The sequence below is a fragment of the Tursiops truncatus genome, chromosome 19, assembly GCF_011762595.2.
Source record: "Tursiops truncatus isolate mTurTru1 chromosome 19, mTurTru1.mat.Y, whole genome shotgun sequence".
In the NCBI taxonomy this organism is placed as follows: domain Eukaryota; kingdom Metazoa; phylum Chordata; class Mammalia; order Artiodactyla; family Delphinidae; genus Tursiops; species Tursiops truncatus.
In genome coordinates, this window is record NC_047052.1 from 4809452 (window position 1) to 4824896 (window position 15445).

Below are 15445 nucleotides of genomic sequence, written 5' to 3' on the forward strand. Positions count from 1 at the left end.
GGCAGGTGTGTCTGACACCACATACCTGACAGACGCTGAACCAGCAAACCCAGATGTGTTCACCTGGGGGCCGTGAGAGCAGAACTCGGCCAGCTGGGGAGGAGGGCTTTCCTAAAGGATGAGTAGAAGCTGGCTGGACCAGGAGACATCGCAGGCAGAGCACACAGCACGGGCAAAGGCCCTGAGGCAGCGAAGAGGGACCGTGGTGGGCTGAGCTCGGTGGGCGAGGGGAGCAGGGCTCTCGAGCCTGGGGAGTGGGCAGGCATGGACGGTCATCCTGTTGGCTTTGATCACAAGTGAGTAAATGGATGTGGTGGTGGGAACCCTGCCCCGGGAGCCTGGGAAAATCCCAGAACCCATAGGGCACATCCAGATACAGCAGCACGTCTCACCCCTGGCTGCTCATCAGGACCTCCTGGGCTGCTGATAAAACACCGCTGCCCAGGACCTGCTCCAGATAAATAAGGTCCACATCACAGGTGGGCTGCTGGCATTGGCTACATGTATTTTATATTTTTAAAAACTTGACCATGTGGGCTTCCCTAGTGGCGCAGTGGTTGAGAGTCCGCCTGCCGATGCAGGGGACACGGGTTCGTGCCCCGGTCCGGGAGGATCCCGCGTGCCGCGGAGCGGCTGGGCCCATCCCGCGTGCCACAGAGCGGCTGGGCCCGTGAGCCATGGCCGCTGAGCCTGCGCGTCCGGAGCCTGTGCTCCGCAATGGGAGAGGCCACAACAGTGAGAGGCCCGCGTACAGCAAAAAAAAAAAAAAAAAAAAAAAAAAAATGACCATGTGATACAGTATGTAGGAAGTATATAAATCCTAAGTATGTGTACTCCCATGAAACCATCACCCCGATGCGGATATAGAACATCGTCAGCACCCCTGGAATGTTCCCTCAATAGCACCACCCCACCCCACTATTCTGCCCTGTGTCACCACAAACAGTAACTCTCGACTGAGGGTGATTTTGCCCCCTAGGGGACATTTGGCAATGTCTGCAGACATTTTTGATTGTCGCAACTGTGGGGGAGGCTCCTGGCATCTAGTGGGTCGAGGCCAGGGGATGTGGTCCGCATCCCACCGTGCACAGGACAGTCTCCAAGCATCAGCAGTGCTGCGGTTGAGAACCCCGTCCTGGCTTGCTTGGCTTGTAACTTGAACTTCACGTACATGGAAACGTTCTTCTTCTCTGGTGTCTTTTGCTCCACGTTACAGCTGCAGGGCTCTCTGTTGAGGTGTGCAGTTGTGTTCACCCCTTTTCAGTGCTGTGTAATATTCCACACATGAATATCTGACGACTTACTTCTACCTTCTGCTCTTGGTGGGCATCTGGGTTGTTACCCACGTTTGGGGACACTGAGACTTTTTTTTGTTTGTATTTTTAAAAATATTTATTTATTTTTGGCTGTGTCGGGTCTTAGTTGCAACGCTCGTGATTTTTGTTGTGGTGCACGGGCTTAGTTGCCCTGCAGCATGTGGGATCTTAGTTCCCTGACCGGGGATTGAACCCATGTCCCCTGCATTGGAAGGGGGATTCTTTACCACTGGACACCGGGGAAGTCCCAAGACACTGAGACTTTTTAGATGACGCCAGGTGATTCTAGCGCCCAGCTGGCTCCACTCCCGTTGACCCTGCTGCTCCCTTGCAGTGTCACGAAGCTGCTGTGTCCATCTACTGCAGCATGCGCCACCAGAGCCTCGGGCACTGGGCCCTCGTCTCCGTGCTGTCCTTGCTGGCCTGCTGCCTTGTCTACTCGCTGACAGGTAAGGCCCGCGCGGGATGCCTGGGACCTGGGTGCGGAGCAGTGGGAGAAACCGGGATAATGACAAGTGTGTATAGAGACCCTACCGTGTCCTGGGTGCAGTGCTAAGCGGTTTGACTGCCTGTGCTGCTTTTGTCCCTAACACCCCCAGGAGAGTCCACAATTCATAGCGGAGGCCACTGAGGCTCAGAGGGTTGCCATGGCTCGTCCAGGGTCTCCCAACTAGACGTGGCAAAGCTGAGATGCAGACCCTGGCCCGTCTGTCTCCTGAGCCCCTGCTCTTCACGCCCCACGCCCCTGCCTGCCCGTCTCGTGGGATGGCGTCAGTGATGGCTGTCGGAGCATGATATCCAGGCAGTGGTTTACAGGACACTCTCTTGGATGCAGTGGGTTTCACCATCCACACACTGGCACAGGAGGGTCTTCAAAGGTGACAGAAGTGTGGCTCAGAGAGAGGCTGTGCGCCACCTGAGGTCCCACGGCACATCCGGTGCACAGCCCAGGGCCTGGGCTCAGGCTGACTACTGGCCGCTTTCCTCCAGCCCAGCAGCCCTTTCTTTCATCAGCCTATCAGAGTCTCTGATTCAGGGAGCTCTTGGGCTCCCACAGATGTGTCAGGGGCCTTGGACACTTGCTGGGTGACTTCTGTCTAGCAGGGGAGGTCTCTCTCATTCTGTGGCCCCTGAGTTGGACCCGGTGATTGAGAGTCTCCTTCAGATGGTCCAGGGCCTGCAGACTGGAGAAAAACCAAAGCAAACCACAGCTCTTGGTCCGCGGTGGATGTCTCAGGACCGGGCAGGTGACACAGAGGCCGAGAGGCAGTGCTGGGTTGTGGGGTAGGGACCTGACTTCTGCTGTAATGAGCTGTGTTATTCCAGACAGTTGTTGACACCTTGGGTCTTGATTTTCCCCATCAGGAAAATGGGCGCACTGACAGCTTCTTTCTCTAGGTGCTCTAAGGGTGGGGTGGACAGGGCACGGAAAGCATTGTTCAGACTGCTTCCAGTCAGTCCACGCCCACGAGTGGGTGCCTTGTACGGGTGCCGTGAGCTGTTTGGAAGAAGGACAAGGGACAGTTTTGCCCAGCAGGAGTTTGAGTCAGAAGGACCAGGACCCTGTAGACTGAGGACAGGAAAGCCTTGGGAGATTCTAGAACTTTCTGTCAGCTCCTAGGGGAAACCTTAGCAGCGGTAGATCTGGGTGCTGTCTGCGTGTCGGAGTTGAGGTGGGGGGACAGCATTTTTCTAATCAGCTCTCCTGTGTTCCCCCCTTTACCCTTCACAGGCGTGTACGGCTTCCTGACCTTTGGGACAGACGTTTCTGCTGACATCCTGATGTCCTACCCAGGCAACGATGGGGTCATCATCGTTGCCCGGGTCCTCTTCACTGTGTCCATCGTGACTGTCTACCCCATCGTGCTCTTCCTGGGGAGGTGAGGCCAGCTCGTGGGACATGGTTCAGTGCAGAGCACAGCACCCGTCGAAACTTAGCACGTGCCAGGCGCCACGCCAGCCCACGTGGCGTGGGGACTGTCTTCACCTCTGTTTCCTAGAGGAGGAGATGGGCAGGGGAGTCAGGTGGTTTGGCCAGTGTCGCCCAGCTGGTGTCGGGACTGGAGCCTGGCCCCCGGAGCTTGGCGGCCCAATGAGGCCCCGCCCTGTCGGCTACCCATGTGCGGCGGGGGTTCCCAGGGAGTGAGCCCTGCCGGTGTGCAGGGCAGTGGTGGGGGGCACTCTGGGGCACCCAGTGGTGGGCGAGTGCAGGGCTACCGCCCCCGGGAGCCCGTGGGAGCCCATGGTGCGTGGCCTCCAGGTCAGTGATGCAGGATTTCTGGAGGAGGGGCTGCTGCTGGGCGTGTGGGCCCCAGCCCCTGGCCGAGCCCTCGGGGCCGTGGGTCCGGATGTCGCTGACCGTCCTGTGGGTCACCGTGACGCTCGCCATGGCCCTGTTCCTGCCCGACCTCAGCGAGATCATCGGCGTCATCGGTGGTGTCAGCTCCTTCTTCATCTTCATCTTCCCAGGTGAGGGCCATGTGTGTGGGGGGTGGGAGTCCACGGAGGAGGGATGGCTCCCAGCCCTGTTTACTGGGCCAGGCGCGGGGGGCCGGGGCTTCGCACACCTTCCCTCATTTAACATCTCAATGGGAGTGCTGTTATCAACCCAGCCTACGGATGGGAAGACGGAGGCCCTGAGGCCTCCTGGGTGGAATAGCTAGCATGTAGCGGGGCTGAGTCAGCCTCACAGCCTTGTCTACCCTCCCGCTGCTGCCACTCACTGTAGGATTTCATTTAATATTTTCAATGATATGAAACTCCTATGGTTGAAAGGTGCCCCACAAACATCTTCCTCCTTATCCCCCAGTCTGGGAGGCAAACACAGTTTCCATGATGGATGGATTCCTAGGAAACCTTCCCAGTGTTAGTGAGTGATGATGTGAACTTCCAGCCAAATTGGCCTGAGGGTTAGCCCGGCCTGGCAGACCCAGGCTGGCCAAGGCTAGGGGCTCCCGGAGAAGGGGAAGCACTGCAGGGGCAGAAACCCCAGATCCTGCGGCCCCTGGCCCTGGGAAGCGCTCTCAGACATGAGTGATGGGGTCCGAGTACGTCACCACCTCCCTTGGCTTCCTGCCCCCGCCGGCCAACCACCGTCTAGGGCGGATGGACCAGTGATGCTGTGTCTTGAACACACAGTACGGGTGGGTGTCCGTGTCCTGAGTGGGGCCTTGTAGCTCTAGCTGTTTCCCGTGCTGGAAAGGACGGGCCAGGATAGGCTTGGCGGCGGGGAGATTGACAGGATCTTTAGGCAGAGCTGTCTGCCTTCAAATCTCAGTAGCACCATTAAAAAAGAAAAAAAAAAAATGACAGAAAGAAAAAAATAACCAAGGCAGCTGGTAGTTGTGAAAGGCGTGCCAGGGGTGAGGCCCCGAGTCTGGCCCTGACCCACTGCATCTCGTCAGAGACGTGAGTGTGCGCCGTCGTTGTCGCTGGAGAGGCCAAGGTGTTGGGGGGCGTCGAGCGGGGACCCCACAGTGGCGCCACTAGCCACCATTCGGTGCCCACTCTCCGGGGCAGGGTGAGCCTGCGGGGCCACTTCGGGCGAAGGCCCTGGCGGCCTCCCGGGTCCCCGGGGACTGCTGGGTGTCGGCTGAGCCCTTGCGAGCTCGGGGCTGCTTTGGGTTCGATAACGAAGAGCTGGTGCGACCCCGGGTCTCCTCCGCAGGTCTGTGCCTCATTTGTGCCATCAGCGTGGAGCCCGTCGGACCCCGAGTTAAGTAAGTGTGTGCACGTGAGGGTGTCGCCTCTAGCGTGTGCGGGGCTCAGCGGGAGGGGCGTGCGAAGGCTGCTCGCCCGCCGGGTCCTGTGTGTGAGGGTTCTGCAGGCCAGGCCGGGAGGGGGGCCTTGTCCACACATCCCAGGCCAGCACACCGCGCCCTGTTCAGCCCATGCGCGGCCGCCCTTGCGCTCCGAGCGCTTGTGGCCTCTGCTTGCAGCTTCATGTGATTTGGGGTCCTCCCGGCGTCTTGAGGCCCAAGTCGTGCATGCTTCCCCATCCTGCACTCAGACCCCGGGCAGGCTGGTCCTGTTGCCCCACAGGTCCCTGAGTTCCGGAGGCCGTGGGCTCCCCCATGCACCAGGGCAACACGTTCTGTTAACAGGACAGCAGGTCCTGGTTGGATGATGCCTCAGTGCTGGGCCCCACGCTCAGCCCCTTTACCCCTTCCTCTCCCTGCGATGCTGGGATATTTCCATCCCAAAGACGAGGAGGCAGAAACCAACCCACAGGCAGGTGGCGAGCAGGGCAGAGCTGGGGCTCAACTCTGGCCAACTGGACGCGGGGCCCAATGCTTACCCCCTCCCTGCTCCACATTGCTGGTTAGACAAGACAGTTTGGACCATCCCTTTTTTCAGCGGAGTACCCTCCGCTGGGTCGGCCTGTGGTGTGACTTGGACCATGTACTCTGCCACCGAGGGGCCCAGTTGGACCCCACTGAGAAAGAGTGTGTGCGCACGGGTGATGGGCCAGAGCTCAGCCGGTGCCAGGGACCCAGGAGTCTGTGCAGATCTTGGTCCCATTTCACAGATGTGAAAACTGAGGCCAAGACGGCTAGAGAGGACACTAGTAGCTTTCTAGGGCTGCTTGTGGCTTAAATCAACAGAAATGTATTTTCTCCCAGTTCTGGAGGCCAGAAGTCCAAAGTCATGGTGTCAGCAGGGCCCACGCCCTCTGCAAGCTCTCGGGGGGATTCCGTTCTGTGCTATTTCCTGCTTCTGGTGGCTCCAGGTGGTCCTTGGCTTGTGGCCGCATCACTCCCATCCCTGCCTCTGTCCTCACACAGCCTCTCCCTTGTGTCTGTGTCTCAAGTCTCCCTCTGCTTCTCTCCTCTGAGGACACCTGTCATTGGGCTTAGGGCCCACCCCCAGTCCATGGTGATCTCATCTCCAGATCGTCAACTTCATCACATCCGCAAAGACCCTATTTCCAAATGAGGTCGTGTTCACAGGTTCCAGGTGGATGTGAATTTGGGGGACCACCATTCAGCCCAGTACAGATTCTCTTATGTCACAGCAGCCGTGAACTTGGGGCCCACTTGCAGCCTCTCGTTCCCCTTCGTCCAGCCACATGGAGCCCGAGCTTGGTCTTCCCACAGCGGCAGGCCTGGCTGGGCTCCCTTCTGGGTTGAGAAGCATTTTTCTGGGTATCTCTAAAGCTGCCTTGGGCTTAGCAGCAGCCCCGGTTGCCTGGGGGCCTCCTACATGGTTCTTTCCCTGTAGCGCCCTTTCAAGTCTTGCTACTTCTGTGTGGTGCCTCAGCCCAAGTTCACAGCAGCTGTTACTGATGGACTTTAAAGATATTTTTAATCCTAGCGCTGCTTTAGGGCTTCCTGATCCATCAAAGCTGCCCCGAGGAGCCAGCAGCCCCATCACGTTTACTTCTCTCCCCGCGTTCAGGCAGGCGGGCGTTCAGGGCACCGAGCTGCCGCTCTGCCACGCTGCGTAACTGGAGATGGTCTTTCCATGACAACGGATCCTTGTGGCCTTTGTTAACGGGCCAGAAATATCCCTATCATTTCGTGGGAATCTTATTATCGTGGCTTTTGCCTCACTGTCTGCACCGTCTCTCCTGGTTACGTTATGAAGCCTGTGGATGTGGTCTCGTGACCACCAGTTCCAGCCACCTCTGTCCCCTCCTCCGTGGCCCCCCCGCCGCTGTTCCCATCTGTGTGACCTAGGGCTTTCTTCTCCTTCCTCACTTTCGGGGGTGTCAACCCCCTAAAGAAAAGAAGCGGAAGAGAAGGGAGTTTGAAACTAGTGTCTCCCTCCCGCTATTTCTTTGTCTTTGATAAAATATTGGGAAGGAACGAGGTTATGAAACAACAGATCGGGTGAGAGTTGTTTTTGTTTTTTCAATTGCATGGGTACTTTATTTCCTGTTGTCTCAGAAACCCATCCCTACAGGTAAAGGAGGGTAACCTGAATTTTTTCCAAATTGGTGACTCTAGTAGGCTTCACATCGTAAGTTTTCTACATGTGTTTGGCTCGTCTGTGCAAATCTCCGGAAGAAGAGCGCGTGTTGACGCGCGTTTGTTGACTTGGCAGGTGCTTCCTGGAGGCCTGGGGGGTGGTCTCCGTGCTCGTCGGCACCTTCATCTTCGGGCAGAGCACGGTGGCGGCTGTCATGGAGCTGCTCTGAGGGGCGGCCCGCGGCTGAGCGGGATGGGGTCTCCACGGCTGCCCTGGTCCGGCTGCCTGCATCCAGCCGTGAGACCGATGTTATCTCATCATAAAGATGCTGGAGAAGCGGATACGTTCTGCCTTCCCAGGCTGCTCATTTGGGCTTCTGCTGGTTCCCAGGGTTTCTGGTGCAGTGGTGAGGAGTTTCTTAGTGTCCTGGGCCTGTCCTGCAAGTGACCACAGACTGGGGGCTTCTGGCAACAGCAGTGCATTCTCTCACAGTCTGGAGGCTAGAAGTCTGAGATCAAGGTGTGGGCGGGGCTGGCACCCTCCCTCTGCAGGCTCTAGGGGGACGGTCCCTCCTGCCTCTTCCGGCTTCTGCTGGTTGCTGGCCATCCTTGGTTCTCCTTGGCTTGTGGCTGCATGCGTCCAATTTCTGCCGCCTCCCTCATGTGGCCGTCTTCCCTATGTATCTGTCTCAATTTCCCTCTTACAGGGCTCACCCTACTTCAGTATGGCTTCATCTTAATTACTTAATTGGGATCTGCAAATATCCTATTTCCAAATAAGGTCACATTCACGGTTTCCAGAGGTTAGGGCTTAAACTGTGTCCCCCAGAAAAATAAGTTAAACCCATAACTAGGAGGCAGGTGCTGAGGCCCAGAGAGCCCTACTTTGGGGTGCTGAGATCAAAGGCACGAGGCAAGGGCATTGCTCGGTGGGTGAGAGCCCAGAGGGCATTTGGGGCGGCCTCCGGTGGGGATGGCAGTGCCACGGCACGGGGGAATGCCCAAGGAGATGCGTGCCCAGAGCTGGCCACACAGCCTGTGCTTGGCCTCGCTCCAGTGGGTGGGTGGGGGGGGACCCGAGGAGAGCCCCCGCCCCTTCCGCTGGCTGGACCTGAAGAGCCTGGAGGCCAAGTGCGCTGTCTGCTCCATGATTCCCTCCCCGATCCGGGGGTGAGGAACCACGCCTGGAGCTGCGGCTGAGGGGGCAGGGATCTGCCCGCGGCCAGGGAGGAGAGGAGGACGGGGCCAGGGGCTCCCGCATCGCTGTCCCCGGCACTGACCCTGCCCAGGGCCCGGCAACCCCGGATGGATGTTGCTGGATTCAGGCCGCTCTTCCTCTGCCCTGGGATGTCTGCCGGGAGCCAGCAGTGCCAGAGACTGCGTGGGCTGACGTCCTTCAGACACCTCCCTCCAGGTAGGCAGCAGCCGGGCCTTGTTTGTTATCTCGTGTCACCTGTGTGTGTGAGGCTGGTGGTGATAGAACTGTGTTGGAGTTTGGTTTTTTCCAGTTTATCCACCTGTATTAATTTTGGTTTTTGAGATGTAATTCACGTACCACGTAGTCCACCCTTTTAAAGTGTACGATTCGGTGCGCATTAGACATACAGAGTCAATATCCGATTCCCGTACGTTTATCACCCCCAAAGGAACCCAGGACCCGTGAGCCTTGACTCCCTGTTCCGCCCTCTCTCCAGTTCCCCATAACCAGGGATCCGCTTTCTGTCTCTAGGGCTTTGCCCGTTCTGGACTTTCCACATGAATGGACGCATACAATACGTGGCCTTTTGTGTCTGGTTCCTTTGACTTAGCGTGATGTTTTCAAACTCGCCCATTTTCCAGGTGAGGCAACTGAGGCTTAGGAAACTCAAGGCCGCCTGTTGCGTGAGGTGCAGAGTTGGGTTGCGACTGATTTTGGGTTAAATTCCATTGTCCATTTTCTGTCCGCTCCTAGGAGTGGCCAAGGGGGGTGGGAACTAGTTGGCCCAGGGGGTGGGGATGGGGCTTCTGCCCCCCAGTGCCCTGGCTGTTGGTGGAGACTCTGAACCAGTGAGGGGGACACAGGTCCCTTCTCCAAGTGCTCTCTGACCAGCCCCACCACGGCCTGCCACACCCTACAGTGGCCACAGCGTCCTCCTGGACAAGGGCGTCAGAACAGGCACATGTGCCGGCAGAACTGACTTCCTGGAGCATGTATCACCCCAGAGCTGGCAGCGGGTTTGGATGGTCCGAGACTTATCATCTACATCCTGTGTGCTTGGCACTGTGCTGCTGCCCAGGAAGGCTGGGCTGTGATAGGACCCTTCACGGAGGGTCCCGGGTAAGAATGAAGCATGGCGGGTAAGGGTCGTGCCAAAAAGAGAGGCAGTGTACGAAGTGGCTTTGGAGTTGGACTACTGGTTGTGAATACTCTCTGCCAGCAGCTGGTGGGGGCACCCAAGCAATGGTAGTTTTATTTCCAGAAAAGCTAGGTTGAGAGTATGAGGAGGTGAACACTGAGCTTCCTGGCAGCTAAGGGGAAAAGGGAAATAGGACCACAGGGCTTATGCCAAAGCCGGAAAGCACGTCAGGGAGGTGGTGGCCTGGCACTAATGCTAAGCAGAGATGAGGGTGGGGCTCTTGCAGGGATGACAGGTGTCACCGCTGGGTACGACTGTTTCCATCTCTCTGACAGGTGGAGGGGATTCTCATAGGACTGAGCCTCAGATTGGCCATGATCACGCAAGGACGTGATGCACAGAAATGCAGGCTGGGATGCCGCCCTCTGATGTCTGAGCTCGTGAGGCAGGTACGATCATCTCCTGGACTGACCTCCTCCAGCCGCGAGCGCCTCCCCCTGGTTCGGGAGGACAGAGGGGCTCAAGCAGCGTGCTTGAGATCAGGGTGGCGGCACCGGGCTCTGAGCACGGGCTCTGGGTCTGGAATCGGAGCTGTCTCCTTGGCCAGGCTCCGTCCCCGCTCTCAACAGCCCTTGTCCTCAGGTTGCTGACCCAGGAAAACCTCCGTGAGTGCTATTCTTAGCCTCGGTGTCCTTCCTGGGACCTGGGTCAGCACCTCCTCCTTTCCTTCCTCCTCCAGCCCTTGGTTCCTATCCTGTTTGTTCCCCTCTAAAACAAAACTGAGGGCAGCCCCTCCCTCCCAGCATAGCCATGGGGATGAGCTTAGATAGACCCCCAGAGCCTGGCCTGTCTCAGGATTCCGGTCAGTGGTGACACGTGTGCTTGAGTGCAGAGACCCTCCTGTCTCAAGTGACAGCTGTGAATGGGGCCCAGTAACGTTCTGCAGGCGAGGGGACTCGTTCTCCTGCCTTGAGCAGCATGGGCTACAGGGGGTCCGACTGTCCTGGGGAGGTGCCCTTCCAGTGGCTCTAGGTGCCCCCAGGTGCTGCCCAGTACCTGAGGGGTTGCCTGTGTCGCACACAGGACGGCGGCCACATGCCTCCCGTGGAAGGCTTGGGTTTTGAACAGGACATGGCCAGGGACACAGATGCTGAACATCTGTTTGAGCAGGTGAGTTGTGGTTTTTTTAAAAATGAGATTCACGTAGCATAAAGTTACCATTTTGAAGTACACGCTGCAGGGGCGTGGGGTGCCTCCGCTGGCACACAAGCACCCCCTCCATCGCGTCCCAAACGCCTTCCCCAGCAACCCCTACTCTAGTTTCCGTTTCTATAGATTTAACTCTTCCAGACGTGTCGTGTGCATGGGCTCGTGCAAATGTGGCCTTCCGTGACCGGCTGCTTTCACTCAGCGTAGGGTGTGTAGGTGTCGCCCGTGTTGTGGCCGCGGGGTCAGGTTCCTTTTATGGCTGAATCATGGTCCACTGCGTGGATAGACCTGGGTTTGTCCGTTCGTCCACGATGGGCATTTGTGATGTTTCTACCTTCTGGCTCGTGTGAATAAGCTGCGGGCACAAGTGCTGGCTTAAACGCCTCAATTCTTTTGGGCCTGGTATATACGCGGGGGCGGGGACTTTCTCCGTCTTTAACTGTTGGGGGAACCGGACTGGGATCTGACCGTATTAATCCGGAGCCGTTCCGCTGCACCTGTCTCTGCTGTGTGCAAGGTGGTTAGAGCACAGCACTGGGGGCAGACAGCTGCCCTGAGGGCTGCTCTGGGTTTGGATGAAGCAGTGCCACGTGGCTGTGTGGCCTCTGCTGAGCTGCTTGCCTTTGGGTATCGGGTTCCCTACCTGCGGATCCCAGGATGACGCAGGAAGCAGCGACGGCGCCTGCCAAGTGCCTCGCACTGGAGTGAAGTAAGTGGACGCCCTTATCCCTTTAGGGTTGATGTTTGTTCTCTTCAGAGCCTATTCCACCCACGCAGAATCTGAGGAGGCGCTAAGTGCCCGTGGGTGCAGTCAGCCCCGAGCCTACAAGAGGCGAGAGCTGGGGCAGAGGGTCACGGGCCCAGAGGGCGGGCTTCCTCAGTTGCGCCTCCAAGAACCTCCACCCCCTGAGATTATTTTTTGTAAAACAGCCTGGAACGGTAGCAGCTCAGGGTGGGCTGAGGTGACGCTGTCAGCAGGACCTCCTGCAGTGGCCTTCTCGTGAAAAGGAGGGGTCTTCTCCCCACTTCACAGATGAGAAAACAGAGGCTGAGTGCAAGGATGCTGACATGTTCAGCTGGGATGTAGGTTCAGCTGGGATGTGAATCTGCATTTTACGCTTCCAACAAGCCCCCATGATTTCACTGGGCACCGCGGCCCAGTTCCAGGCCCTTTCTCTCTCTCCTTCTTCCCCGGCTCCCCAGCAGCCCCTGGCAGCTGCCTCCCTACCTGCCCTCCTTTCCGCCCTGCTTTGGGAAAGGGAGGCATGTCTCTCTTCTTGTCCCTTGGGACTTCTGTGTATTGTCTCTCCTGCACTGCGGCTGGGGAAATAGGAAGTTACAGAGGTAACTTCCAGCATTGGACTTGAAATCACCTTGAAGTCTAGGGTCTTCTGGTTGGCTTGTTGGAACAGGGTGTGCAGTCAAGGGTCGACTGTGTCCAGGGAGGTCTGGCTTTGCGCTCGGCTCTTAGGAGGTGATGAACCGGCTCTTAGGAGGTGATGAACCTCTAGGACCTTGGAAGTCCTGACACGTGTATCTTTGTTTACCTGGGGCCACTTGGGAGCAGCCTGACCTCCACAGGGGCTGGAGGCTAAGGTCAGCCAGAGCCGCCCCCAGTGCAACTCTGAAGGTGAGCTTCCCTGGTTGGCAGTTCCCTATGCGTAATGAATGTCACAGGGCAGCCCTGGGAGAACCAGGTGCTGTCTGCACGTGTCACTGGGAAGGGACACCCTAAGCTTGGTCCCTCCGGGACCCTCTGCCGTGCTGAGTTCAGTCTGTAATGCTTTTGCTGCCATAACCCGGTAACCACGAGAAGAATGGCTTGGCTGCGTTCTAAGAGTCCTTCTAGTGAATTACCGAGCCGAGGGTGGTCGTGGGGACCCCCCCGCACCTCGCAACAGGCGTGACTTGTTTGTCAAGATACATACCTCAGTGGCATCACTTCCCCTTGACAGATAAGACAGCTGAGGCGACTTGGTTCAGGTTTCAGGGCTGATAAGGGGCCCCGAGCATCCTGACAGCTTCACTCGCCCGCTGTCATCAACTAGAAAACGGGAAACAAACACGCAGCCGTCCCCAACGCTAGTTTATTTGGTGCCTGTCCCGGGCACTGGCTACATGGGGTCTACTGCTGCCTGCGGGCTCGGCCCGGGCCTGGGCACTACAGGGTCCCAGCTCCTCGCAGGAGGAGGAGTGGCAACCAGGAGGGGAGAGAAGGGTGAGGGGCGAGCCCGGCCGAGGACGTGGGGGCTGGTCCTGTGTGGCCATGCGCTGGGGGCGGGGCCGCTCCCCCCTCACTCACTGCCGCCCTCGGGCTGCAGCAGGCCCAGCAGCTCGATGCTGCTCTGTCAACAAGCGGGGCGGGGGAGTGCCACGGCGGGGGTTCGCCTTTACTTCAACCAGCGGGAAAAGACCTTCTTCTACTGAAAAGACAGCTCGTATACCACAGTTTCTAGAAAAGAGTGCACGTCCTTCATCAGAGGGAGCAGGGCGGCAGGGGCTCAGTCGCGGCCCAGGGTGCACCAGGCAGCTGGAGAGGAGGGAGGGAGACGCGTCAGGGGGAGGAGGCTGCAGTGGCCCCTCCCCCCTCCGGGCCAGAGAGTGAGGCCTGCAGGCTGCCGCTCCTCTGCCGGTGCCAACTCTGTGCCAGGCGGGCGGCAGGGGGCGCCGTGGGGAGGTGGGTGCGTAAAGCCAGGGGCCGGGCCCTACGAAGGGCACAGAGGTGCGTGTCCTGGGGGCAGATCACGTGCCCATGGAGGGAATGGCAGTCTGGCTGGGAACGCAGGGGGGTGTCCCACAGCGCGGCCTGCCCTGGCCTGGGGGTGCTTTCAGGGCCCCTAGCACAGGCCTGCCGCATGCTGGGCTCAGGGCCCTGGCCTTTGGGCGCGGCTGAGGCCCGGCCTCCCTGCCTTGTCTAGGACCCCCTCTGGTGGACTACACTTCCTGGCAGCTAAGGGAACAGAAAAGGCTAGGGTGGTTTGGGCCTCAGCTCAGCCATTTCTACCGGGCCCATGGCGTCCCCGCTTCCTCTGTAGCTGGTCCAGGCCCTCCTCCCCGCTACCTGGCACGGAGATCCGGGAGAGGGCCTCGGGCTGGCTCAGCGTGTCCACCTTGACGTGCCGGAACGCCTTGCACACGGGGCTCTGCAGGTGCCTGCAACGCAGGGGGCCGCCCGTGAGCTCTCGGGGCCACACCCCAGTCAGCCAAGCTCGGGGCTCAGAGCCCTGGTGCGAAGGTGGGGCCGGGGGCACAGCCTGGCTCTTGCCTCCCCCTGAGCAACCTTCACTGAAAGAACTTTCTGGATTTTTATCCTTGGGCAGCAGTTTTGAAACAGGAGCAACCCTGGCCTCCGCTCCCAGATTCAGGGCAGATTCAGGGCCCAGCAGAGCACGTTCAGGGGGTCAAGCTCCAGCCTGAGAAACGCCACCTCCAAGTGGATTGAGGCCCAGCCGTCTGAGTAGTGGAGGCCGCTGGAACCCCGCCTCTTCACCCTCCCAGCCAAGGAGCCTCTGGGACAAGGAAGGGCCTGGAAAGGGGGCCGGGGCAGGTCCCCGCCCCCCGTCCCACCACCTAACCCCCGGCCGAGGGCTGACACCTACATCTTCCACTCCTCCTCTGTCTCCCAGAACTCGTAGACCACGAAGGTGACGCCGTCCGCCAGCCTCACGGCAGCGATGCTACAAGAGGAGAGAGACCGGACTCAGTGGCTGCACGGGGCTGCCGGCCTGCTTGCTCCCCAATGGGGTGCACACAGGGCCACACGCCCCCCAGACAGGGCGGCCCCTGAGCCAGGCTCGGGGCTGCCTGAGGACCCTGGAAACGTGAGGCTGGCAGAAGCTGCAGCAGCCGGGAGTGGTGACAGGCCCGCAAGGCAGCCTGTCACCACCCGAGGCTGCCCTCAGTAAGACGCTCCCTTTCTGATCAGGCCCCCCGAACCCTCCAGGACCAGCCACGTAGTCTGATCAGCTGCGTGCACCTCTCTACCCTCTAGAGCAAGGCCTGGCCCGCTACAGGGGCCAGCGTGGCTGCTGAATGAATGACAGTGAAACGTCTTTGAAAGAGGCTTTCTAGTCATTGAAAAACCTACCTTTAAAACTAAAAGCATCTCCACCTGCCACGTTGTCCTTCATAATCATTTTTTCATTTAATCCTTAAAAGTAGGAGAATCAGACATGGCCCAAGGCCAGAGCTGTCGTCTCTGTGTGAGCACCAGGGTACTCACCCCATTTCAAGTAAGACAGAGACCCAGGCTGGGGGGATGGAGCAAGGTGGGGGGGGTGCCTCTAAGAAGGTGGCCGACCCCAGGAGAGGGAGGGCCGGCCTCCTCCGAGGTCACAATACCACCCCATCTGGCCTCTCGGCCACCCCCGTTCCTTCTCCTTTTCCCACACGCTCAATAGCACAGAACCCCAAGCATCCCTCAGGAGAATCCTGCCCCCGTGGCGTCTGCTGCATTACTACAGGCAATTCCAGGTTTGGGGCTGCAGAGAGGACGCCCTACTGCATGCTGCCCCCTCCCGGCCCTTCCCAGCCCCAGGCCCCCTTCTTCCACGCCGTCTCCCTTGATGAGCACACAGCTCCCGTGGCTCCGGGTGACACCTGCATGCCCACCACTCCCCAGATCTCCCCACTTGTACATCGGCACCTCGAATGGCATCTGAAATTTAACGTGGCC

General features: G+C 58.8%; 2 protein-coding genes across 11 annotated transcripts in view; one reads left to right on the forward strand and one right to left on the reverse strand.

Annotated features, from left to right (window-relative positions):
• The window catches only part of SLC38A8 (solute carrier family 38 member 8), a 39892-nt gene extending 25007 nt beyond the window's left edge, over positions 1 to 14885 (forward strand). For 2 of the 7 annotated variants that reach the window (XM_073796427.1, XM_073796431.1), the window contains 9 exons: positions 1651 to 1765; positions 3049 to 3196; positions 3577 to 3785; positions 4984 to 5035; positions 7362 to 8639; positions 8955 to 9064; positions 9897 to 10010; positions 10645 to 10731; positions 14397 to 14885. In XM_073796427.1, the coding sequence (XP_073652528.1) occupies positions 1651 to 1765; positions 3049 to 3196; positions 3577 to 3785; positions 4984 to 5035; positions 7362 to 7455 (618 nt within the window). In that variant the 3' untranslated portion in view covers positions 7456 to 8639; positions 8955 to 9064; positions 9897 to 10010; positions 10645 to 10731; positions 14397 to 14885. Of the gene's footprint in view, positions 1 to 1650; positions 1766 to 3048; positions 3197 to 3576; positions 3786 to 4983; positions 5036 to 7361; positions 8640 to 8954; positions 9065 to 9342; positions 10011 to 10644; positions 10732 to 14090 lie in introns of all 7 variants that reach the window. The other 5 variants (XM_073796429.1, XM_033844468.2, XM_073796428.1 and 2 more) reach the window with 5 other exon arrangements.
• NECAB2 (N-terminal EF-hand calcium binding protein 2) overlaps positions 12844 to 15445 on the reverse strand; it is a 38123-nt gene continuing 35521 nt past the window's right edge. For 3 of the 4 annotated variants that reach the window (XM_073796435.1, XM_033844472.2, XM_033844471.2), the window contains 3 exons: positions 14370 to 14447; positions 13832 to 13923; positions 13138 to 13300 (listed from right to left, as the gene is read on the reverse strand). In XM_073796435.1, the coding sequence (XP_073652536.1) occupies positions 13272 to 13300; positions 13832 to 13923; positions 14370 to 14447 (199 nt within the window). In that variant the 3' untranslated portion in view covers positions 13138 to 13271. Of the gene's footprint in view, positions 13301 to 13831; positions 13924 to 14369; positions 14448 to 15445 lie in introns of all 4 variants that reach the window. The other variant, XM_073796434.1, reaches the window with a different exon arrangement.